The sequence below is a fragment of the Nicotiana tabacum genome, chromosome 18 (genome assembly GCF_000715075.1).
Source record: "Nicotiana tabacum cultivar K326 chromosome 18, ASM71507v2, whole genome shotgun sequence".
In the NCBI taxonomy this organism is placed as follows: Eukaryota; Viridiplantae; Streptophyta; class Magnoliopsida; order Solanales; family Solanaceae; genus Nicotiana; species Nicotiana tabacum.
The window spans coordinates 129,391,383-129,415,752 of NC_134097.1; the positions used below are offsets into that span (position 1 = coordinate 129,391,383).

Sequence of the window (24,370 nt, forward strand, 5' to 3'; positions counted from 1 at the left end):
GGGTTCGTTTGGTAGAGTGTATAAGAATAATGCGGAATTTGGTATATTAGTAATACTGGTATTAGTTATACTTGCATTAGTTATGCTGATATTAGTTATGCTAACATATTTCTTATTCATTGTTTGGTTTGATATATTAAAGCGTTGCACAATTTCTAAAAGAATTGTTTGTTTACAAAAATACCCTCATAACTAGTCCATCACTTCTTCTTTTTTTTTAAAGAAACATATATTGAGGAATATTTTTATATGAATAAGGTTTTAAGAAAATTATTTGATTTGTCTACTTCTGTTGTAGTATATAACTAAATATTTATTTATTAAAAAAATATGTTAAGTATTTATTTATTTACTAGGATATAATTTTATTTCTCACTTTCTTGGATCATTTTAAACTTGCATTAATATAATAACATATTTTAATCAAGCATAAATTTTGAAGGACAATATTATCTTTAACTAAGCTAATGCATGTATTAAAACACATTGCATTGTCAATACCATGGTTTCTTATGCATTAGTTATGCATAGGATAATACCAAATAGAGTGTATAACTAATACATATGTTCAAAAAGTGTACCAAACAAGGTACTATGAATACACAAAGTTAATGCATAAAGTGTACCAAACAAGGTACTATGAATACACAAAGTTAATGCATGCATTATTTTGTCTAATGCATCCTACCAAACGACCACTCAATGAGACAACAACAATAACAAACAACATACCCAGTGCGGTCCCACAAGCGACGTTTAGGAAGGGTAGTGTATACGCAGACCTTACCTCTACCTTATGAAGAAGGGGTTGTTTCCGATAGACCATCGGTTTTTCATTAGCTCTTGCTTGGAACATCTATTAGAAAAGTGTATAGTAAGAAGTAAGAACCAGTAGCCAGTATTGGATCTGACATAAACAAAATTTTACATTAAGCTTTGATTTACTCACAAAATTGCATGTGGGTGTAGTTACCTCCACTAATAAGGCATGATCATCTTACATGCTAACTGAGCTAAATTTATCTTTCTATTCAATTTCTTTTCCTTTTTTTTTTTCCGGTCACTAATGTTGGTGATATTGCAATACAGTTGTATCATAACTTAAGTTTGGATGTTCTTCTTTTTGCAGTTACAAACAGGACAGCAAATAGAAGCACAAAGAGCACGGAAACGGCAATAGAAATGGCTTCCCAAGAAAATGCACTATATGATTCGTCGAATCCATGGTCCTGCTGGTTCTGCAAAATAACACAAACGATTAAGCTTGCAACTTGTTAGATAGAATCGTCTCGTGGAAATCCATGCCCTACATAAAATTCCTTGGGATGAGACATCAACATGCTCTAGTGCTTGTAGCTTATGCAAAGATATGTTGGCTTGAAAAGATCGTTTGGGCACTTACTGTGACAATCTTGTTCTGCAACATGAGTTTGTGTTGATTTGCAAAGATCGTTTGGGCATATTTATAAAGCTCCACGTCTAGGCTGTTTAACGATGTGATCTCCTGAAGAAGTGCTTCAGACACCTGACGACGTCCCTGTCAAATTTGAAACCATGAATGTTTATGATAAGAGGATTGAGCCCTTGATAAATCTGAAACCAAGTATGTAGAACTGCGTGGGTAAACATGTAAAAATGAAAACTGCAGAAGGTTGAAAAACCGCACAGAGTTTGTCTAAAATACCTCCTTTGTAAAATTTGCTGGAGAAATTTTCTTTAGAGAATTTACACGTCTTTCAGACTGGGACTTCCTTAAGTTCGAAATGCAGCTTTCATACACATCCATGAGTTTTCCTACAGTCATCTGTTGTGGTAGCAGAAAAGTTACATTTTGGAACATTCTCATATGTTGCCGTTAGAACAGAAAGACATTGTCTTAGACTTCATAGGAACGGGCTTACATTTTCCTTTGTCGCTTCACCTCGCTCAACTGATGAGATTTGACTGGGCTTTTCGTATGAGCTGTTGTTCTGAAGTTTGGGCGAAAACAAGGATTAAAGTCATAGATCAGTATGATATTCGAACAGGCACTTAAAGCCGATAGATCTATTTATGATCATATTTCAAGAGAGACAGAAAGCTTACATGGTGATAAGTGTTATCAAAATCAGATTCTAGCAGTGAAGATCTCTGTTCTGCGCACAACCAGATGATGTAATCATCAAAACTACAACTTAGTAAATGTCCAACTTGAATAACACTTGATTCTAGCAGAAAATAGGTCATTCTTGAGAAATCAGTTGTTGAAACATTTCTATAAACTCAACTTTTGAAACATTTCTATTTTTTTTTATAAGGAACTTTTGAAACATTTCTATAAACTCAACTTCTAATTCTGACCAATTTTGGAATTTTTGATGAAGCAATAAGAAAAAAATGGGACCACCAAAATAGGCCTCTCGTAAGGTGGAAGCTTACAAGACGGGTTCAATAACCCACCCCATCAAAAACAAAAATAAATAGAAAAAAGAAGTGTATAGCTGAGCGTCTGCTAGTGTGTTCAAACTGATTTTCATCCAACCATTGACTGTTACATGATACCCGTAGAAGAAAACAGGAATATTCCTAGCCAAGGCATCAATTCGGTAAAACAAGTAGCTTCTAAACTGACCTGAATTGTTGTTAGCAGCATGATCTCCATGTGATCTAGAACCAGTGAACTGTGAAATTGCCTGAGTACCGACTACATTTGCAAACATGGTGGCTGATTCCTTGTGGTTTTCTGTGAGTCCAACATACAACATATCATCCAACCTCTTCTGCAAGAATTTACAAGTAATTTCAACCATCATCAAGAGGGGATATAGCAGAGTATAGTACCCAGAGTCAAACTTAATTTAGCGTGGCTTGATTACCTTTGCAACCTTCAACACATATTCTCCAAGAGACTGATACTTCAGTACACAGTGACGAACGTCATGTGCCTCTGTCAGATAAGAGTTGTTTGTAAGTCCCGCGACCTATAAATTAGACACTATCAGGCAGTTGAAACAACTTCAAGAGCATTTCCTTTGGGTCGGGAGAAGAGACACCCGGGTGAGGGACTGAGAGGGGAGGGGTTGTGAGCAAGAAAGAATTAGGAGTTCCTTTTCTTCCTATCCTTCAGAAATCAACAACAAAATTTTAATTATGCTATTGCTGCCACACTCGTTAGACACAAGGAATATTGCATGCATACAAGTATAATCAACTTTATCCCAGGTTACAAGATTATCTAATCTCACTAAACTTGTATGGTACATTTGCTTATAAGAGAAGATTGTTTTAGTTCAAACTGATGATGTGGACATTTAATCTTGAGGGAACAGTCCCTAGCTTATTCTATATCACAGTGGACAAATATGCCATCGTAGCTGAAAAGCTTAAAATGTGGATATCGAACAGTGGTGGGTGCTACATTGATTTGGACGTCTTTGGCTCTCACGTGGATATTGCAAAAATAAAGAAAAAAAAGAGTGTTTGATGGGTGGAAAGTACTTTTTCACATATTAGGGAAAATTATTTTGTTCCGTAAATCTTTGGGGCTCCATGAGGTTCCAATTAGTATAGATGAGGGTGTTATTGGTTAAAACCATATTTTTATGTAAGCTCTCCCCTTTTATATCCACTTATATGCCAGGAATATCAATAAATTATTATTTTATCAGAAGAGAAGATAGCCTACAAGAATGGGGTCTGCCACCTTGTAGGATACACAAATTAGCAGTCACAAGTTCTTCACAACAGAGGCAGAAAAAATAAAAAGAAAACCATCCTCCATCGCTCTTGAATAGCAGTAATGTTATTTTTTTCTTTTCTTTTTATCCATTCTCTAAGAAAAGAATCCCTCCTTTGCTACACCCAAAGAAATGAAAAGGAGCCTCGTCTTATATCACTGTTGCTTCTCCTTTTTTGCATTAATTGAATAATCTGTTTTGTGAAACATTTTCAAAAAATATAAAATTGTTAAAGCAAGAGACTATTTCATGATACAGCATATAGCACGCAAGGCAGTATCTGAGGCTGGTCTAGCGCCACATATTCGAGGTTTAAAACAATTCGCAGTTTCATTGCAGTTTGCCAATGTTTTCTGAAAAGAACGAAAGAGAAAAGAAAAGGAATCCCACTGCAGTTCCAGTAACAGTTAAACAACAATTAACCAATCAAGCAGAAGAAAAACTTGAAAATTATAGTAAAATACCATAAGCATGTTGTGCACAACCTTCCCCGAAAAATTCCGAGTTGGATCCCTAATTTAAGCTTTTGTACAACTCCAAACAATAGATTGCAGAAAACAAAAAAGAGGTCGCACGGTTTCAAATTGTAACTGCAAAAACAGGCAATAATACCTGAAACGTGGCTCCATTGTGAATGATGTCCCGAGCAATAGGGTTGTTGATATATTCATGTAGAGGCATCACCATCTCCTCCATATCATATGGATTAGTGCTTGCAACAACAGAATTGCCCTTTTGCTTTCTTGCTTCCCTCTGCAGTCCAGAGGATATGCAACATATTAATGCTTAAGCAAGTCAAATTCATACTGCCACGGAGAAATGCATGACAGAAGTTCCCGTAGCATGCTATCAACATTTGGCATTGATAGAGTCAGAATAGATTTTGAGGAGGAGGAAGGGAAACCAGATAAGACAATTATACTTTCAGGTTAATAAGTTTGGCTGAATACATTTTAAGATGTATATGCAAATTGTTGCTTAGATAGTAAAACTTGCTGGACAAGATGATGAATCGACAAATGCTGTTAAAAAGACATACTCGAGCAAATAGATCTTCTCTCATCCAAGGGACCAAGTACTTCCATGGCCAAATATCTAGAGTGCTTATTGTATTTTTCGAACGCAGCCGTCCAGACATTCTAGTGGCAGACGTTAAGTTAGGGTGCACCAAGAACCTAGCTGCTACCTCCACAGAAAACTCATAAGCACTAAAAACACGGTCAATTGGATTTCTAAGGATTGTCACCACAGAAGTTTCATCCTTGGGAAGTTTGGACATCATGCTGTAGTCATTGTGAGTAACCAACAAGCGGCATTTTGGTTTTCTGCACCAGCAAAAAAAAAAAAAGTAGTAATATTGAGAGCAACTATTAATAAATTTCCTGAACTGGAAAAGGTAAAAAAAAGTAGGAAGCAGAGAAACAAATTGTACAGTAGAGCTAATCCAAATTGCTTCTCTGTTACTATATGTTACGATAGGAAGACTGGCTGAAGTAAAAGCAGAGAGATTTAGTGTTGCACACTTCAAAATGATTGATATAATAGCTTCTATCTCGGATGCTTTCAAAACAACCAGACCTTATAAAAGATCTGTACTTTAATTCGGTAATCCATTTATTTCTTCTCAATAAACCTAAATACTATGATGCCTCTAATGCTCCCATTAACTCTAACTTTTAAATACACAAGTAGGAGTAACACAAAGAATCAAATGGGTAGAAGTGACCTTATCGTCAACAATGTCTACCTTTTCTAAGACAGCAACATTAGCAGTCAATATCAGAGGTTCTATACTGGACTGCCTAATGCAATTTGTCATTTCAACTAAAGTTATAGGTTTGCTTAGGTGCCTTCTTATAGCTTCGGATTAACATCCTAAAAACTTTGAAAATAGTAATATTTAATGTTTCCTAACGATTTAATGCTAAAGGATGAAAAAATCTATTACCTTGGATCAATCCTTAACTTGTCATAAGAACGTGGACACTCCAATGAACTGGCATAAAGCTTTTTAAGAAAACTGCAAACACGATAAATATAAATTGTTAGCTAATATTCAGATCATAGTATGAAATGTTTAGAAGCAGTTCTATTCCTCATCTATGTCAAAGGGAAAGGAATTTATCGATGGAAACTGTTTTTACCAATGAAAATATGTTCGCCCTCCAGTCCTGGGGACATGAAGAAAAAAGAGCAAGTTCTGCAAGACATGTTTGTCATCTTTGACTTCCAAGTCAAGTGAAGAAGACGCCCACTGTTTGACAATGTGTTCACACCGATTGAAGCCATCTTTGCTTTCAGATGCCTTTGATATGGTAGAAACTGGGCACCAAACAACATTATCAATTTCCAGATAAATATAAATTCCCATTCCTCTAAAAAGAGCTCCATCACATGCTTATCAGCAAATCTTATGTACATATGAATTGTATCCATAATGCTTCGCTTACAACATAAATAGCATTCACATGTAACTTCCAGAAAGAAAAAAAAACAAGGACCAATATCATCTTCATGACTATATATAAATCATCAGTATCATGAAACATCTAGATTTTGATTAGAGCTATAATATAAATTTCCAGGACGAAAACTTTTAAATCACAAGAAGGCCTCAAGAAATTACAAGCCATCACCTTTTTCCAAGAGTCAAACTTTAAGCTAATTGCTTCGATCGATCGATCGAGAGAGAGAGAGAGAGAGAGAGAGAGAGAGAGAGATTTTTGCTGTTTAACTTCGCTAAACATATCAGAGGCTCAAAGACTCAATTAGCTTCTTTAACAAACATGTTCTCCAAACCCCAAGAAAAAAAGGGAAATCAAGAAATGAATGTCCTTGCAATACTAGAAATAAACAAACAGGGTATAGTTTAAACAAGTAGATAGTGAGAAACATACATGTCTTAAGGAGAAAAATAGCTAAATTTCCTTCAAACCAAAATCTTTCATTCATAACATATAGTACAACGAATAAGCAATAAATAAAGAGACATACCCAAGAGCAAAAACACCAGGATCACAAGAACGTCAAACTTATCACCTATTTGCCTCATTCCCACCTCCAATCTTTCCCAAAAGTCAAACTGAAAATAAAGAAACAAAGTAAAGATTCAAAATTCAGCACTTTTAACTGCTATAAATGGACATTAGTACATATTGTAACACCCATCCAATTATATAATCGCCAATAAAAGGAGGGGAGGCGCGACCTTCAACATTCAACTAGCTGAATCAGCATATACATAATATGTACACACACAAAAAAAAATTCAAGAATCGTATAATTAAAACTTCAGCACTTTCAACTGTGATAAACGCACACTAGTCCAAATTATAACACCCGCCCAAGTATAAAATCACCAATACGGGGGGGGGGGGGGGGGACAGGGGATCCATTAACATTCAACTAGCTGAATTTACAGGGCATACACATATAGCACATACACTCATTCAAGAATCCAAGTAAAGATTCAAACTTCAGCACTTTCAACCGTGATAAATGGACATTAGTCCATATTTTAACACCCACCCATGTATAAAAACACCAAAAATTGTGGGTGGGGGGGGGGGGGGCAGGGCAAACAGTAAACATTCAACTAGTTGAATTTACAGGGCATACACATATAGCACATACACTCATTCAAGAATCCAAGTAAAGATTCAAACTTCAGCACTTTCAACCGTGATAAATGGACATTAGTCCATATTTTAACACCCACCCATGTATAAAAACACCAAAAATTGTGGGGGGGGGGGGGCATAAAATTGAACTAGTTGAATTTACAGGGCATACACATATAGCACATACACTCATTCAAGAATCCAAGTAAAGATTCAAACTTCAGCACTTTCAACCGTGATAAATGGACATTAGTCCATATTTTAACACCCACTCATGAATAAACAAGGAAATTTGGGGGGTGGGGGGTGGGGTGTTAGAACCTCTTACATTCAACAAGCTGAATTCACAGCGCATATAACATAATAAAATAACACTCATAACTATTCCAGAATCCAAGTAAAGATTCAAGCTTTAACATTTTAAACCGTGAAAAATGATCAGTTATCGAAATTTAACACCCACCCATCTATGAAAACACATCCAGAACTTGAAAGTTTTTTCTTTCTTTCTTTTCTCTGTAGGGGTGGGGGGTGGGTGGGGAGTGACCTTTAGCATTCATCTAGCTGAATTCACTGGGCATATACACAATACACAAACATTCGTACTAGCATTTTTAACCGTGAAAAATGAGCACTTTTCCAAATTTAACACCCACCCATCTACCAAAACACCAGTCACAAGTCACAATTAGAAAGTATTTTCGGGGGGGGGGGGGGAGGGGGGAGGACCTTTAACATACAACTAGCTGAATTCACAGGGCAAATACTCAATACTATTTAAGAATCCCAGTAAAATCAACCTTTAACAGTGGAAAATGAACGCTTATCCAAAATAAACGCCCACCCATCTATCAAAACACCAATCACAACGTAAAAATCTTTTTTTCTCCTTGTTTCCCTGTGTAGGTGTGTGAGGGGGGTGGGGGTTAATTACCTTTTAAAATCCAACGAGCTGAAATCCACTCTCTCACACACACAGACAACACAAAAAAACACACATATATATATATAAGGGGAATGCATGAAAGAAAGAGAATTGAGAAAAAAAATGGGGCTAGCCTGTTTATGGAATTTCGAGATCTCGTGCTCATAAATATGCACAAAACCAGACAAAACTCCTCCACAATCAGGAATTGAGGGGTGCTGGGGTCCACTTCGCCGCCGGTAACCTCTCCGATCGGAGAAGTATCCGGAATCTAACCACCGAGCTTTTCCCTGGAAAATTCGAAACACTGTTTCGCTGATCAGTGTGATGTGATTTTTGTGTTTTTCTTAATTAATAGTAATACAGAAAATGAAGAAGGTCAAAGTCAAAAAGACATTTATATGAAAAATATTTTACTGATATTTAATTATTGAGTGAAAATATTTTTTGAAAAGAAATTACTATGTTAGAGTTATTAATAATAATAATAATAATAATAGTTGTAATAGTAAAAATACTCTCTCGAACCACGGTAGTGACAAACTTTAGATTATTTTTTCGGGTATTTATTATTTTTCTGGAATACAAATATAGGATAAATTTGTAAAGTTCATTAACAATTATAGTAATATATATATAAGAGGGACAAAGAATGCTGACTTGGCACCTCTTATAGACTAGGAAAGGTATTTATTTAATTTCTTAATTTTTTGGGTTTTTCTTCTATTTATGTGTTATATTAAAAAACCCAAAAGACATGACTCCTCATTAAACATTATCCTTTCGTATCAATTACAAACTTATCATTTCACATCAGTTACAAACCTTTATGTGGTATATTAAAAAATTAAAAAACTGAAAAGACATGATCTTAATTAAACATCATAATTCCATTTCAGTTACAAACATTTTCACTTATAATTGCTCTTATTCCAATCCTATAAATTCAACTTTCTTTCTAACTATTTTTGTTCGTAGGTGAAGTTCAACTATGACAAGGTGGAGTAATGCTTCTGTTTAATTAAGCTTCTATTTTCTTGTAACTATTTTAATGGGTGTTGGTTGTTCAACGTAGTACTTTTTTCGTTTATATATTTCATTTGCTTTAAAATTGGTCTGTTGTTATATTGTAATCTCTAACAATCTTTATGAAAGAAAATATGTATGTTATTATTTGTGTTTCTCTGATTTCAGGATGATTTCAAATTTTGAGAGTTACGTTAGTATCATTAGTGTCGACTTTGTAAGTGAGTCATTCCACTGTCTATAATTTAAAGCCTCATTTAGTAATGGTTCAAAAATATATTAGATATAATTAACTTTTTTTCTTGATAATCTAAACAATTGAACATGATGCAAAAACCTTTACTTCTGTTAGACTGACGTGTAGTTACATTGTACATAATGTTTACCAATCTTTATGGAAGAAAACAGGTTTTTTTTTTTTTTTTTTTGGTTTTTTTTTGGGTTATTTGTATTTCTTTGGTTTCATGATGTTTCAAATCTTGAGAATTGCATTAGTACCATACACAGTATTAATTTTGTAGGTTAAAAATATGTACCTACTTAAATTAAAGAATATTATGTATATAAATAAGTTTTCACACTTACACTATACACAGAAATAATGCAAAGAATTAATTATATGAGAAATAAAAATACAATATTTTTATGAAACATAGACAATTTTTCAAATAGAAAACTATGTAAAATTGTTAAATCAAAGAAAATAATATTTTAGTAATTTTTTCTCAAAATAAAATAAAGTGTTGAACGTATATTTGCAACTAAAGGGCTCAATTTTTTTTATTTATATACTTAAGAGATAGGAAAAGATGATTGTTTCATATTTTAATCAAGTGACTCATACGTGACTATGTGATGATAAAATATTTTTTACAATTTGCTTAACCACATACATTTTTGATATTATGAATGTGTAGGAAATTTCAATTTTAATTTGATAATTCAGCTAAAGTTTTTACTTCTCAGATATTTTTTACAATCGCGCGAAGCGCGATCAGTTAACTAGTGAAGTTATAATTTTAGATAATTAGAAGGAAATGAATTATTTGAAAATTAACTTTTTCACTTTTGATGAAGAAAGTGTTATTTAAAATATTAGATAATGAGTGCCTCGTGAAAAATATTTCTGATGTTACGTTCAATCTACGATTTAGTACAAAAATGTTTACGTTTTAAATATTTATGGTAATATTTTTTACGTTTCAAACAATTTTGGAAATACAGACCCTTAGCCATAAAATGGTAAAATCCTAAAAAAGAAATTCGAACTAGCAGTGGACTTTTACTTTTAAGTCTTAACTGTTCGTTTTAGACTAGCAGTAGTGGAATCCACCACCACTTTTGCACTTGCACTTGGTGGAGTATTCTTCTTTTTTTAAGGCATCTTTTTAGTGTTTGCTTTTTAAAATTTATTTTTCAATAAATAAAGTTTACCATTAATAAATTGGAAAAGTAATCCTTGACTCGGATTATTCAAGAGTTGGATGTGTACAACTTTAATTTTGTCCTTAATACTCTTTCCCTTCTTTTCTTTTCTTCTCTGACTTGTAAAACTTTTATGCATACATATTTTTTTTGTAATTTAACATGTGGTATTTATTACAGCATTATGTATCCCTTTTTTGGACAACCTACACATTTGGTCAATCGTTTAAAAATAATTATATATCAAAATATGTATATTATGCATTACTATACGAAAGGTATATAATTGTGGGTTATTATTTTTTGAGAACGTCTATACCGTAGTTTTTCCTTTTTTGGGTTGCAGTATTGATTAGCTCTATAGAAATTTCATAATTTAGCAACGCGTTAAAGAATATTGTATTTGTAGCATTTTAGGATTGAAAATGGAAGTCCTCGTTCACTTTTTACTACTAAAGTTATTACTTCCTCCGGTTCACAATAAGTGACCAATTTGTTTTTAGCACGCCTATTAAGAAAATACTAAATTCTATATAAAAATGCCTACTATGACTAAACTACCCCTAATTAAACATTTAATTTGAGGAGTAAGAAAACTTTTTAGGGATATGTACATAACAGTTATTTTTTAAAAATAAATTGAATTCTTTCTTGATTACATAACTGGACACTTATTTTAAATCAAAATGAAAAAACAAATTGGTCACTTATTGTGAACCGGAGGGAGTATCTCTTTAAACTATCTGATCTTTTTATTTTGATCTCCATTTTGTGATAGTTTGTGCAACTCTTAACACGTTTGATTCAATAAAGAAAGCAGAAGTGATTATAATGAGAGAACTTATTCGCAGCCGGTGCACTAAGCTCCCGTTATGTGTGGGGTCCGGGGAAGGGTCGGACCATAAGGATCTATTGTACACAGTTTTACCCTGCATTCTGCAAGAGGCTGTTTCCACGGTTTGAACCCGTGACCTCCTGGTCACCTGTGGCGGACCCAGAATTTTGTGCAAGCGATTTCAATCTTAGAAGTACTTAACTTTAGTCGTAAAATAGTAGTTGTCAAGTGGGTTCAAATAAAATATTTATACAAAATTTACGCAACTTTAATCGTAATTTATACAAATACATAATATTACTTTTTGATGAAGCGGATTCAATTAAACCCGCTTGCCACCACGTGCGTCCGCCACTGCTGATCACACGACAACAACTTTATTAGTTACGGCGATTGAACTTACTGATTCACTTTTAATATAGGAGGTATTTATCCTTCATCTCAAGTCTCAACACGTTTCATTATGTTCATATATGCCTCTCACATTCTATTTGTTCCACAAACTGATATAAAGAAATATGGCGGAATAATAAAAACTTTTTTGGCCATTAATTAGAGTTTCCGAATTCAAGTTCTCGAATATAGTCCTCTTTGGGGCTTTCTACAACACAAATATGGATTAATGGGATCAATGTATTTCAAACACCAAATTATTAAACAAGAATAACTACAACAGCGATGACACAAACTTAACTTTTATCCTTGTGGTTTTACTTCCCCTAAGTTTTGCATCTTTCCACTTTAACCATTTAACAAGAAAACGATTTTTAACATCATATAATAAACTCATTTGGCACACTCATTAAAGAAATACGAACTTTTAGAGAAAAAAAATATTTATTAAATTAACCTTAATTAATTATTACCTTGACACATTGAAATATGTAAATAAGGGCAAATTTTGGAAAAACAAAATTAACTCCTTCTTGATAGTGTAAATAGACACTTATTTTGGGTCAAAATAAAAAGGTAAAATGGTCACTTATTATGGACTGAAAGGAGTAACTCCTAGTATATAAATCTACCTAATCTTAATAGACAAAGTTATCTTGGGGGCGTGAAAAATAGTAGATACTCAATAGATTAAATGAAGCGTCACTCAAATAAATAGATGGATCATCCTTTCCTGTCCTGGAGCTGGAAGTTGATCCCCGTTGCCCCTTTTGCCTCACAGAGTGCTTTCGGGAAGTTGTGCTCGACCGAAAGGGTAAGGGCAAGAATACTTATCATCCCGAACACCTCAAGTTATTAAAAGAAAAACAGGAAAAAGGCACTGAGGCATAGAAGTCTAAGCCCGATAACTCAAAAACCAAGACTAAAGGGCAGACATCCCCACATGTAGAGTTCCCTAGGGTCAAAACCATCCTTTACTTCTTTCATTGTTACTTCTCTAGAAGCTTTCCCCTTTGAGGCACATGCATTACATCATAAATCTCATTTCCCCAACACCACCATTTGGTTCTTTTCTTAAGAGAAAGCATTGAATTTAATAATGGAAAAGAAAGAAAAGCATGTTCCCACAATGGGGTTTACCAAAAACTAGAAAACAGCACAATTTTGTTGACTATACAACAAACATTAATGCAGCACACTGCTGGTGTGGCTTTTGATTGAATCAAAGAATTGGACATTCACTAGTCACTTTACACCAGTTCTGTATTTTTATATAAGGTGTCATTCATGTTTCCTGTGCAAATGAATAACCCTAGCTTCCTGTAAGCTTCTGGACTAATTACCTAGAAACTGAATGTATTAGAAATCAACTGAGATTATATAAGATCATGGTTTCACTTGAACAGCTTTTGTAACATCCAGATGGTTAAGACGGCAGGTCCCTAGAAGATACTCAGGGAGCTCTTCTGGTGTGTTGGCCTGTAGAGAAATATCGTTAATGTGCTTTAAACAGATGGTCCCTAGAAGATACTCAGAGAGTTAAACCATCTGTTTAGATGGAGAATGAGGACATGGAAAGATTACCTGCACCAGAAACGCCATCTCAATGACTAGATTGCTCAGGTAACCAACAACAAGGCTGACAACACCTCTTGCCACAGTAGATGAGCCAATATCTATACCAAGCTGCAATTACAACATAACTTTTCAGGTTCACGAGTAAAGCACAATACTTAATAACATGGTGATGTCGGTCAGTATTAGCTTCAAGTTCCACTTATAGTTATGAAGATAGTCAACAAGATATATAATACTGCTTTTTTAAAAGAGAACAAAAACTATTCAACTTTTACCACAGTGGTAAAGTTCAGAAATCCTTAACCGTGAATATTTAACTGCACTGAGCATTAGTTCCTACCATTGCAACAACACTTTGCATCATTTAGTGCCAAAATACTCTTCTACTTTACCTCTATGTAGTTCTTTCCACGAAAATAATTAATTTCCAATGCTTGACCTATAAGACAAGCTTTCTTCCCAACACTCTGCTTGACTATCCATGGTCCCTGGAAAGTGAAAGCTCATGTAAATACAACCACTGTTCATTGATTGATGGAATATTTCAAGGCATCCAACAGTTGAGACAAAAAGTATGAGATATGTCCAAAGTACTACCAGAAATGCTAATAAAAATAGACGGTGCAACCAAAATGTGAACAACTACTAGGCAAACTTTACAATCTTCTACATGGAAAACAGGACTCTAGGATACATGGGTTTCTGAATAATAAACCAAGCATGCAGCATCCAACTTAAACATGTAGCATCCCTGTGTCTTCATAGACGACCTTTCTGCATTTATACAACAACAACAACAACCACCTAGTGAAATCCCACAAATAGGGTCCGGGAAGTGCAGTGTGTACGCAGACCTTACCCCTACCTTATGAGGGTAGAGAGGTTTTTTCCGGTAGACCCTCAGCTCAGGAACAGAGAAAGGATTAATAAACAAACAATAGCAACAACAATGTAATATGACAACGAAAGCAAATGGCCATGTAATAACAAAGATCTACAATAGGAAAACACAAGAATAGTGCAAATATTACCAGTAAGAATGACACCGTGTACCAACAAGGGACCAGGAATAGTAAACTAAGACTAGTACTAATACTGCCGGTGAGACTAGGAAAAACTCTCGACTACCTGTCAACTCACAACCCTAATACCCGACCTCAACGCCTTCCTATCGAGGGTCAAGTCCTCGGCAAGCTGAAGCAGTGCCATGGACATGACCCTCGATAGCCCAAAAAGAATTTCTTTGGCCATCCTAATTTGTAATATCTATAGACCCTTGAAATTGAAAGATTTGCCGTTGTTAATATTCATTACTGTTATTTCTAGGTATAATCATTTGCACCAAATAAATTAATCAATTTTAAAATCTCTATGAAAACCTATCTGTAGAAACACCAAAAGAAGACATTCAGTTTTGCTAAAAACTGAGCACACTAGCTAGCTACTATATGCTTAATAGCTGAGATGCAACAGAAGAGAAGTGTAAAATGACGCACATGGCACATGAATGTTGATGTGCCATAACATTTTGCTAAATGGACTAAGCAACTTTGAGAAAAATATGTTAGCCTTATATGAAAAGTGATTTGTTCACTCTCAATCTGCAAAAAACAAACCTTGGATATGTATGGTATCAGCTTGAACCTCGAGTTTCTATAAGCATCATCTCCATTGACAAAACTCTCCAGCAAAGGTGAATCTTCTAATGGGGTATCCATCATATAGTAGAGAGCAAGACTGTATGTTGTTGTACCTGGAACCTGAACACAAGTGATAAACCGCAAAATGAAGCATTTGGGTGGCAGATTTTTAGGAAATCAAAGTATATGAAGGAAACAAGAGAAATTATACCTGTATGTGCACAATGAAGAAGAATTCCGGACCACCCTTTGCTGCATATTTCTGCAGAGAAAAGATAGTGAGGAGCAGGCCCATAGAAATTAAACAATATGATCACGGTATTTTATTGCATAACAGAAGAAACCTGAACAATGCCTCCAGGCCGACCACCTAGATCATCTTCTCGTTTGTCAGACTTCAACCAATCTGCACCCACCATTTGCATCAACGAGCCTTTTGCCTTAATCTGTATAAGAGAGGCATAATGATGAAACGGAATAATAACACGAGGAAGTATCTAGATTCTGATTACAGTAGCAAACATAAGAATCTGTTGACATTAATAAAGAAAAGAACACCAGAAATCCACATGCTCTCCAGCATAGCAGACACCTAGCCAAGTAGCGTGCAGGATTTACAAGTAATGCTGTTTCCTTTAATGCAGCTTGACTAACATTTGGATGTGAGTTGTGGTTAGCATGTTTTGCATGCTGCTTCAATGTAATGATTAGAAGGAAAATCTCAGACCTTAATCTTTAGTCTGCAGAAAAACCGAACTGTACATGTCCACTAAACAATGGAACCATTCCGAAAGTCCAAGATCAATCAATTAAGAGAACGGGACCACAACAATTGAACCAGAACATGCTTATGGTAAGCGAAGTGAGAAAGCTGAATCAAATGAAACCTCACCTTCTTACGATCATCTAGGTACGTCAACCCACGAATAAGAAAAGTAGAAGGATCTGTTTCAGTCCAACTGCAAGGCAAACTACAAGTTGAATCTTTTGGAAGAGTGGATCCATAGTGACAAGATGACGTATCTTCCTTTGCCATCTCATGCAGATCTACATAGCCCCTTTTCTGAACTGCAGCATTAAAAGAAATCATAAGTCCTTAGAACTTTAGCTAGAAAGTTAGTTGAGTTTCCTAACATATCAACAAACATCAAACTTGCCTGCAAGATCATGCAGCTTTTTCACAAAAACTGCAGCAGTTGACAATTTGGGATGACGTGCATCCTGTAAACTCAAAAACCAGCATACACATGAGGAAATAGGAATAAAGATATGCATAAAAGAAATGGGAAGAAGAACCAAAGGATTTAGGTTTTGATGAGGTAAATAAAATAATACTGTAGGAAAAATGATTCTTTTGGGTGGGCGTTGAGAAAATGAGGTTGATTTATTAACATTGTTGGCTACTAAGATTTGGAGGTTCCCAGGATATTTCATAGATCCTTAATTCAGTCAATATACCTTAGACCAGGTTAGAGACTCTTCTTGTAACACCACAGAAACAAGCATGAAGCTCTACTCAAGTTATGATTCATTTGAACCTAAGTGTCACTTTCACTCAATACTAGAAGGCAATCCGACAAAAGATGATTTCATCGCGGATGTCGTGCCTCGTGCAGACTCCTGATTTTCTAGGATACTACCTGTTTACAGAATAACTCCCTAAGCTTATGGTTTAAACTTTAAACAGGTAAATACCTGAGAGTATGTCTCTGGGCCAAAATCTGAAGGCCAACCATTTTCTGATTGGTCATAATCCAGTGGCTCAGAGACATCAAAGAACTCATCTGCCGCATCGTTTAAACCCATCAAGCTTGAAGGTGTTTTAACTACTTCTTCCTCCAGATCGGCCAAATTCTTTCCATTTTCTAACCGGGTTTGCACTTCAAGCTTAATTTCTTCTTCAACTCGACGCAGTCTTTTGCTTTTGACCAGCTCCCCTGACACATCAGAGGGCAAGTAATTTCCTATTTTTGCACTGAAAAGCTCCCTCAGAGCTATAAAAATGCAGTGGAAAATAGTTTAGTTGAGTCTGGTAAACAGTCATAGAATACAAATTTGGACTAATCAACTAATGAATTTGACAGAACTAGAAATCACATAGAAAACGCACCAGCAAGTCTCCCTATCATGCATATTGTTATAGATCTGGCTGCAGATGTTCGTACGTATGACTTCCAGAATTTCCAATCAATAGCAAGCATATGCTTGACTACTGACCTCTTCTCTTGATTAACTGGTGATATCACATAACCTCCACCTGCATGGATTTAGGGGATGCCAATTTGTAAGAGTCCCAATTGAATGGCAAAGTACATCCAAAACATGCAGATCTGTTATAGTAGTTTTGTGCATAAAATGGTTGTAAAAGCATATGGCTGATTCAATGTAATGACGAATCTATGTCAACATGCATAATGTACTAGAAAATCTGTCTCCAGCACATAAGTAATTTGTCATTTTGTAGTTCATCCATGATCCAAATAAACAACTGGTTCATAACAGCAATAATGAAGAACCAGCTCTACATTACAGGCATACATTACTTTTAAGGCAGGCACGAATGTAGCCCTTTTGAGGTGGACACTTCTGGTGAAACACTGAATGGTACAGAATAACTGCAAGAAGAAACGATAGGTTATGGTGGATCTAGCTCTCTAAGAAGAAGCTATAGAGAAATCCTCAATAGAGTCAGTACCGTAGGTTCCATCATCCTCCCTTCTCCAATACCGCTGCAAAAGAAGATCTCTTCTTCCCATACCCCTGCGATGTCTTATGTCAATTATAACCCTAACAGAGGAACAGCAAACTATTTCCAGAGCTGAAACATGAACCATACCAAGGTAGCCAATCCCGATTTAGAAGCTTATGAACTATATCAGTGTGACCATCAAGATGTTCAATAACACTGCCTTTGTAGAAACAGAAATCCCACCTGCAACATAAAACACAATATCTTTAGGTCACAACATAAGAGAATCAACAAAATGAGAAGCATACTACTGCAGTTTAATAAGCTTGCAGATGACAAATTGTAAAAGGCTATTTCTTGTCCATTTCTCTACACATAGAGGCCATATAAGCTGACTTTAAGAAATTCTTTTTGGAATAGTGTACTTTGTGACAATTGTAAACAGTCATTCAATACCCTCTTTTGTTGTTTAACCTTGAATATATTATCTAGGGCTTTTATCCCTTGAAAACTAAGAAGAAGCATCAGTTTCTTTGGTTCTTCTCTCCTCACAACTATCTATTTCAATCTCCAATCCGCAATTCAAAGAGCACTGCTTTCTTCAACATGAGTTGAGGCTATAATGGTTTCCTCAGACAATGGGAAGTTGAATAACATATACTGTGCTTATGAATTCTATTCTTGGACATTTGAGGTTAAGTGAAAAACTTCTATTTCTTGATTCACTTACTTGCATACTTGGTGTTAAATGTATAGTAGTATCAGTACATAAATAGATTCTGATTGTCAATAGTTTTGATCGCCTAAGTTTAAACAAATTGCTTTCAGATTACTTGAATCATACAGACGAAATTTGTTTATTCATTCTTAAACATTTAGCTGTACCAGCTTTTAACTTTACCCAAACATTATTGCTCAATTGTTGATTCATATGATCGCAAACTCATATTACAGTTCTCAAGTTGCATCCTGAATTAAAAATTACGGCAAAATTTCATTTCTGCTCAAGTTGAATCCTGATTAACAATCACCGGGAAAAATCATTCAAAGTGCAGAAGACATGGGTGACCGACTAAAATGTATCTGCCTACTAGCACCTGTTTTATAAATTACTTTAGTCAAATCTTAATCAAATTTCTGCATACAGATAAAAAATTTACTAGCAGTGAGTTCATCACTATAAAAATGCTTAAAAGTACAGTGGCTTTTGCTATGGACTTCTCCTTTTTGTTCTTTTGGGGATAAATACTTTTGCCATGGACTTCGCAGCAACTTACTCCGATCTTGAAGGACCAAGTGACATGAGTGTCTGAAAAATGGCCTCTGAAGTTCCATCAACTACACCAACAGCCATTATAGCGGGGTGATCATCCCACTGCAAAGCATAGAACAAGTTCAGCAGCATTAGTTTCATATATTTACTGCCACAGCCCACAGGAGCTGGAGAATATCGACTTACCTTTCCAAGAGATTCCCTATCTTTAGCTTCCTTAAACAGCCTAAGACCTGCATACCCAAGTGATTCAGGTCAACAAAAGGAGAGGAGATAGACCACTTGACAACTAAGTTGCACATACTTCATAAACATTAAATAGTTCCAAAATTTTTTAAGATGTGGATTGGTCTACGAAGTAGGAATTAGACATGTTATTTCCACAATCCTCAAACACAAATGTAAAATCAAAACCTACCATTCTGACACCCAAAGATTGTCCAAGGCGAGGGTGCAACAACATCAGACGTCATAGCATCTGTAACTGAGGATGAACAGACAGTCCAATCAATTGAATTCAGACGATAAGACTTGTTGGAACAATTTAACCTGCGTGCAAAACAAAACCGTAAAGGAAATAGTAATAATGATAACTACAGTCCTATGATTGAGGCTTAATTGGAACTCGATTTTACGCAATGAGAAAATTAACCAACGACTGTCCCTATAAGTAACTTATATTCCTCTGTTCCATTTTATTTGGCACTCTTTCCTTTTTGATTTGTTCCAAAAAGATTTACACCTTTCGATATTTAAAACCTCTTTAATTTTAAATATCCCAATGGTTTTATAGCCATAAAAATGCCATGGCATGTTTAAATTAAGGGTACTTTCTTTTTATAGTGGTACCTTTGGCATGTGCCATAGTTCTTTTTTTGTTTCTTAAACTCCGTGCTCCATCATACAGCCAAGTAAAATGAAACGGAGTGAATAACTTAAATGCTATATCCTGAGCAAAGAAAAAGGGTAATGCACCAACTGAATATACCTCAAAGTGTGTGAATCACTCCTTGGAAAATCCACTTGATTTCCTCTGTTCATGTCTGCCTAGATTTACTCATTATTGTCAGTTGCCAACGAGCGACAATATAACAGCTCAAATTGACCATTCTGTACCTTTAAAGCTGCTTCCTGAAATGCCTGGATCCACCTTGCCGCTTCCTCAGGACTACTTGCACCCAACTGTTCATAGATTTCATTTATTCACCTGTTGCCCATAAAAATAAAAACTGAAATGATTTCCGTACCTTCAGCTGATCATTATGATTTGAGGTGTTATAAAGCGTGAAAATGAAAAAGACCTGGAAAATGTAGAAGCAATTTTCAGCAGAAAGTCTCAGTAAAGAAACAAATGAGTTTAATCAGAATAATATAGCGAGAGAAAATATTGTCTCTGCCATGAAGTAAAACTGGGGTGAAGATACATACTTTTCTTTGAATGCTCTCTCTGCCATTGTCTGTAACGCGAATGCAGGAATCAATAACTGCACTTCTAATAGGATCCTAACAAAAAGAGTCAAGATGACGTATTGCAATGAGTCCTGGTAATATGGAAAATGTGTAATTCCAAGAAATGAAGGCAGAAGAACTTCACAAACAGACGTATCTCCCACTTGTGACCTCAGAACCCTTTAATTATCACTAACAGCTTGTTTGGGTGGTTGTTATGTATCGTATAATATTGTATTGTACTATATCGTTTTAATGTATACAATGTTTGGATAGATTGTATTGTTTTCCATCGTTCATGATGTCATGCACCAACAATATAAAGAATAAAGTTGCAATATTATAAAGAAAAAGTAAGGTACAATGTAGAATTATTATATAAAAAGGTAGGTAAATGATAAAATAGGATTATTTAATAATATGGAAGGACAAGATGAGAGGAAAAAAATAAGGAAATGACGCGATCACACTAAATTGGTCGTTTCATAAAGTGGCACTTTTGACGATGAATTTAACTATACGATACAATAAAATTTAAGTAACAATCAAAACAAACATTGTATTTAAAGTAACAATACGATACAATACAACAGGTAACAACCATCCAAACAAGTTGTAACCGTTACAACAACAACAAACATAAAGTAATCCCACAAGTGGGGTTTGGGGAGGGTAGTGCGTACGCAACCTTACCCCTACCTTGCGAAGGTAGAGAGGATGTTTCCGACAGACTCCCGGCTCAAGCAAGGCACAGACATAGCAGTGTTTAAAAGAAGTGCAGTAGTGAAAAAGCAATAAAAGAATCAGTATCACCAGCAAGATATTAAAATAACCGAAGCAAAAGAAATATCATGTACTGATAAAAGTCTAAGGATGGGAAAAATACGGGAATAATACTAAAACTACTGGCGAAAAGATATGTTCGGCTACCTGCTATATCCTAATTCTTGACCTCCATACCCTCCTATCAAGGGTCATGTCCTCGGTAAGCTCTGCGAGTGCCATGCCCTGCCTTATCACCTTTCTCAATACTTCTTTGGCCTACCTCTACCTCTTCTCGGACCCACTATAACCAACATCTCAAACCTTCTCACTGGGCATCTGGGCATCTCCTCTTCACATGCCCAAACCATCTCATTCTCGCTTCACGCATCTTGTCCACCACAGGAGGAGTCACTCCCACCTTGTCCCGAATATCTTCATTTATAATATTATCCCTCCTATTATACCCATATATCCATCTCAACATTCTCATTTCTGCTACTTTCAACTTCTGGGCATGAGAGCTCTTAACCGGCCAATACTTCACTAGTTGGCCTAACAACCACTCTTACTAACAGTTAGATATCAAATAAAGCACACATGAATAAGAGTCTACCGCTTCAAATAAGACAATGCAACAAATTACGCAACCAATTCACACCAACTACCAAATATCTCCCAATCAATGAGAAGTCAGACGCTGATCAAGGTGTGAAGTGCAGACCAACACTCTCGACTCCTTAGGGGTCGAGTAATGACTAGTGAATGGATACATTTACTGATCAAGATCTATGTGCCGTTGAGCCCGTTCAGCACATGCATCAGGTAATCCTGGATTGTGGCTCTAGAGATTCAACCATAGTAACTAGACTTTTGGGCTCCAAAAATATTAGTACTTTCAGCTCATAGGCTCCAGGAATTTGCTATCCCTCACTAATCAAGTAAAGTGATCACTTAGGAAATGATGTCCAACAAGAGGATTTGCTGGCAATCAAGAGGAAGTATTTGAAAGAGAGGATTGAGGAAACCAGTAGGATGAATATCAGTATGGATCAACATAAAATGCAAAAGTTTCTCTAAAATCCTTTCTTTGATCACAAAGTAAAATGTTAGCACTGTAATATGTATCACTCCTAAGAAACTAAATCGTGTGAATTTCAAACAACGATTGCATCCAAGGGTGTGACCTAGCAGTCAATGAAGTGGGAGGGGAACGTGACGTCTCAAGTTCAAATCGCAGAGGTAAGAAAAACACTAGGTGATATATTCCAATCTGCCCAAGTCTTGGTGAGCAGAGTTACCCGGTATCTACAAATACCGGTGGAATAGCTGAAGTGCACGCAACCTGGCTTAGATACCACAATCATTAAAAAAAAGGAATTCCAAACAACAATGAGGGGTATAGTATTCAAAATCACAAGTCACAAATTCATGCTGAGCAACTGAGAAATTAGCATCAGGATTTTCATAGTTAGTTTATAACATCCTTTACTATACAAGCCTACTCCAGCTTCATGCAAGTCCTTCCGCAATCGAAGTGAATAAACTATATCTTCTGGGTTAAACCAGCAATTAAACTGAAATATAATCTCCCATTTGTCACACAACTAGCAACATAGAGAAATTGTAAAATTGCTAATATTAACAAATCAAACAAAATCAACTCATTCCTGTTATAAGTACAAGCAAAATAATTCCTAAATCACAAATTACCACTTCCCAAACAAGAAATAAAGTACCAATATATACATCTACCAACAAACACTTAGCATTTGTTGAATTAGTTTGAGGTACACGCAAACTGATCAGAAAACACCGTCATTACAAAATATTTGAAAATATGAACACAGAAAGTACAATTATACCTCGTTACTGGAAACTGGTGTAGATTTGTAGCTCTGAAGAAAATGGTCTTGAAGAATGAAGTATCGTTTTCGTGAGTACTGAAGTCCAAACCGATTTGAACGAACTAGATATAACCACCCTTCCATCCTACTACTATCCTTTTCCGAAACACCCATTGGAAAAATCAAATTTATCAAATAACCAAATTATTCGGTTTTTGCCAAATTATGCACAACCTTTACAGAAACAAGACCAAAAATGGAAGAATTAAACTCTGATCCCCAATGAAAAGGTACCAATGGGAATCAGAGATTGACTGTTACTCTGCTGATTGTGTCTTTGCTGGTTTAGAGAGAGAGAGAGAGAGACTTTTTTTGTTTTCTGGTTTTTGCTTTTCTCTGTGTGTGTGTGTGTAAATGGTCTGTGACGAAGAAAAAATAAAAGCAACTGAAATTGTGCATACGTGAGAGACAAAAGTTTAGCTGGCAAATGATGTAAAAGCATTGTTTTGACTCTTTTACCCCTTTGGCTGTGGAAAGTCTTGATTGGTAGTTACGGCAAAAACCAATCTGGAAAGTTACATATTGAAGTAAGCACACCTTTTGATTGACTCTGGTTGGATGATATTTAATACTAGTATTTAATTTAAAAGACACCTATTACACATTTTTTAATTGTATAATCGGGTATCCCAAATAATCAGGACGGATCTTTTAGCCCTGGACCCCGCGAATTCATAGTTTTTTTTGGGTCAAATTAGGTACTATATTATATATATTTTTTTTAAATTGATCGAATATTTGCCGGCACTTATGCTATAAAGAAGCTAAATTGTGCACTTAATTGAATTCTAAGTTATTTACGGGAGGGATCAATTCCCACTTAATAGTGTACCTATGTTATAAAAATCCTAGATCCGACTTTACAAATAATAATTAAAAAAGACAGTCCAGTGCACTAAGTTCTCGCTATGTGCGGAGTCCCGGAAGGGCCGGACCACAAGGGTCTATTGTACGCAGCCCTACTCTTACACGAAGCTCTCGCTTGAACCTGTGACCTCCTAGTCACATGACATCAACTTTATCAGTTACGCCAAGTGTATAGGATAAAATATGTTATGCTAAGTAATTGCATAATAACGTGATACGTGGAGCCGAAGGCAGGGGATAACTGAAACCAAAGACAAATGTTCTT

The 24,370-nt window shown here is 35.6% G+C and overlaps 2 protein-coding genes across 4 annotated transcripts; both read right to left on the bottom strand.

Moving 5' to 3' along the window:
* Positions 1-901: 901 nt before the first annotated feature.
* Positions 902-8,586, bottom strand: LOC107831476 (protein-tyrosine sulfotransferase). Of its 2 annotated transcripts, none has more exons than XM_016659242.2 (13): positions 8,396-8,586; positions 6,711-6,798; positions 5,861-6,038; positions 5,665-5,736; positions 4,756-5,041; positions 4,329-4,469; positions 2,856-2,960; positions 2,612-2,759; positions 2,086-2,135; positions 1,902-1,970; positions 1,685-1,804; positions 1,403-1,537; positions 902-1,238 (listed from the first exon to the last, which is right to left on the bottom strand). In XM_016659242.2, the coding sequence occupies exons 2-13, from the start codon at positions 6,766-6,768 to the stop codon at positions 1,095-1,097; spliced, it is 1,506 nt and encodes a 501-aa protein (XP_016514728.1). In that variant the 5' UTR covers positions 6,769-6,798; positions 8,396-8,586; the 3' UTR covers positions 902-1,094. The 2 variants fall into 2 exon arrangements, with proteins under 2 accessions (XP_016514728.1, XP_016514727.1); XM_016659241.2 differs by lacking the exon at positions 8,396-8,586 and adding an exon at positions 8,271-8,338.
* A 4,516-nt stretch (positions 8,587-13,102) lies between these two features.
* Positions 13,103-23,621, bottom strand: LOC107831477 (protein ENHANCED DISEASE RESISTANCE 2). 2 transcript variants are annotated; one of them, XM_016659243.2, is made up of 21 exons: positions 23,197-23,621; positions 20,549-20,623; positions 20,368-20,421; positions 20,237-20,302; positions 20,109-20,167; positions 19,539-19,669; positions 19,307-19,353; positions 19,125-19,222; positions 17,995-18,090; positions 17,854-17,918; positions 17,702-17,773; positions 17,269-17,415; positions 16,854-17,152; positions 16,316-16,379; positions 16,051-16,226; positions 15,503-15,604; positions 15,370-15,420; positions 15,135-15,278; positions 13,911-14,006; positions 13,525-13,626; positions 13,103-13,419 (listed from the first exon to the last, which is right to left on the bottom strand). In XM_016659243.2, the coding sequence occupies exons 1-21, from the start codon at positions 23,350-23,352 to the stop codon at positions 13,327-13,329; spliced, it is 2,193 nt and encodes a 730-aa protein (XP_016514729.2). In that variant the 5' UTR covers positions 23,353-23,621; the 3' UTR covers positions 13,103-13,326. The 2 variants fall into 2 exon arrangements, with proteins under 2 accessions (XP_016514729.2, XP_016514730.2); XM_016659244.2 differs by having other exon boundaries at positions 20,109-20,163; positions 23,197-23,588.
* Positions 23,622-24,370: the final 749 nt, after the last annotated feature.

Excerpts from the sequence above, each read along its gene's own strand:
- LOC107831477 (XM_016659243.2), bottom strand. The coding sequence starts at position 23,352 with ATGGGTGTTTCGGAAAAGGATAGTAGTAGGATGGAAGGGTGGTTATAT. Across the intron at positions 20,422-20,548 it reads GAGAGAGCATTCAAAGAAAA|GTCTTTTTCATTTTCACGCT; the intron begins GTATGTATCTTC and ends TACATTTTCCAG. Across the intron at positions 13,627-13,910 it reads GTGGAAAGAACTACATAGAG|CTTGGTATAGATATTGGCTC; the intron begins GTAAAGTAGAAG and ends TTGTAATTGCAG.
- LOC107831476 (XM_016659242.2), bottom strand. The coding sequence starts at position 6,768 with ATGAGGCAAATAGGTGATAAGTTTGACGTTCTTGTGATCCTGGTGTTT. Across the intron at positions 4,470-4,755 it reads GAGAAGATCTATTTGCTCGA|AGGGAAGCAAGAAAGCAAAA; the intron begins GTATGTCTTTTT and ends TCTGGACTGCAG. Across the intron at positions 2,136-2,611 it reads TGCTGCTAACAACAATTCAG|AACAGAGATCTTCACTGCTA; the intron begins GTCAGTTTAGAA and ends GGTTGTGCGCAG.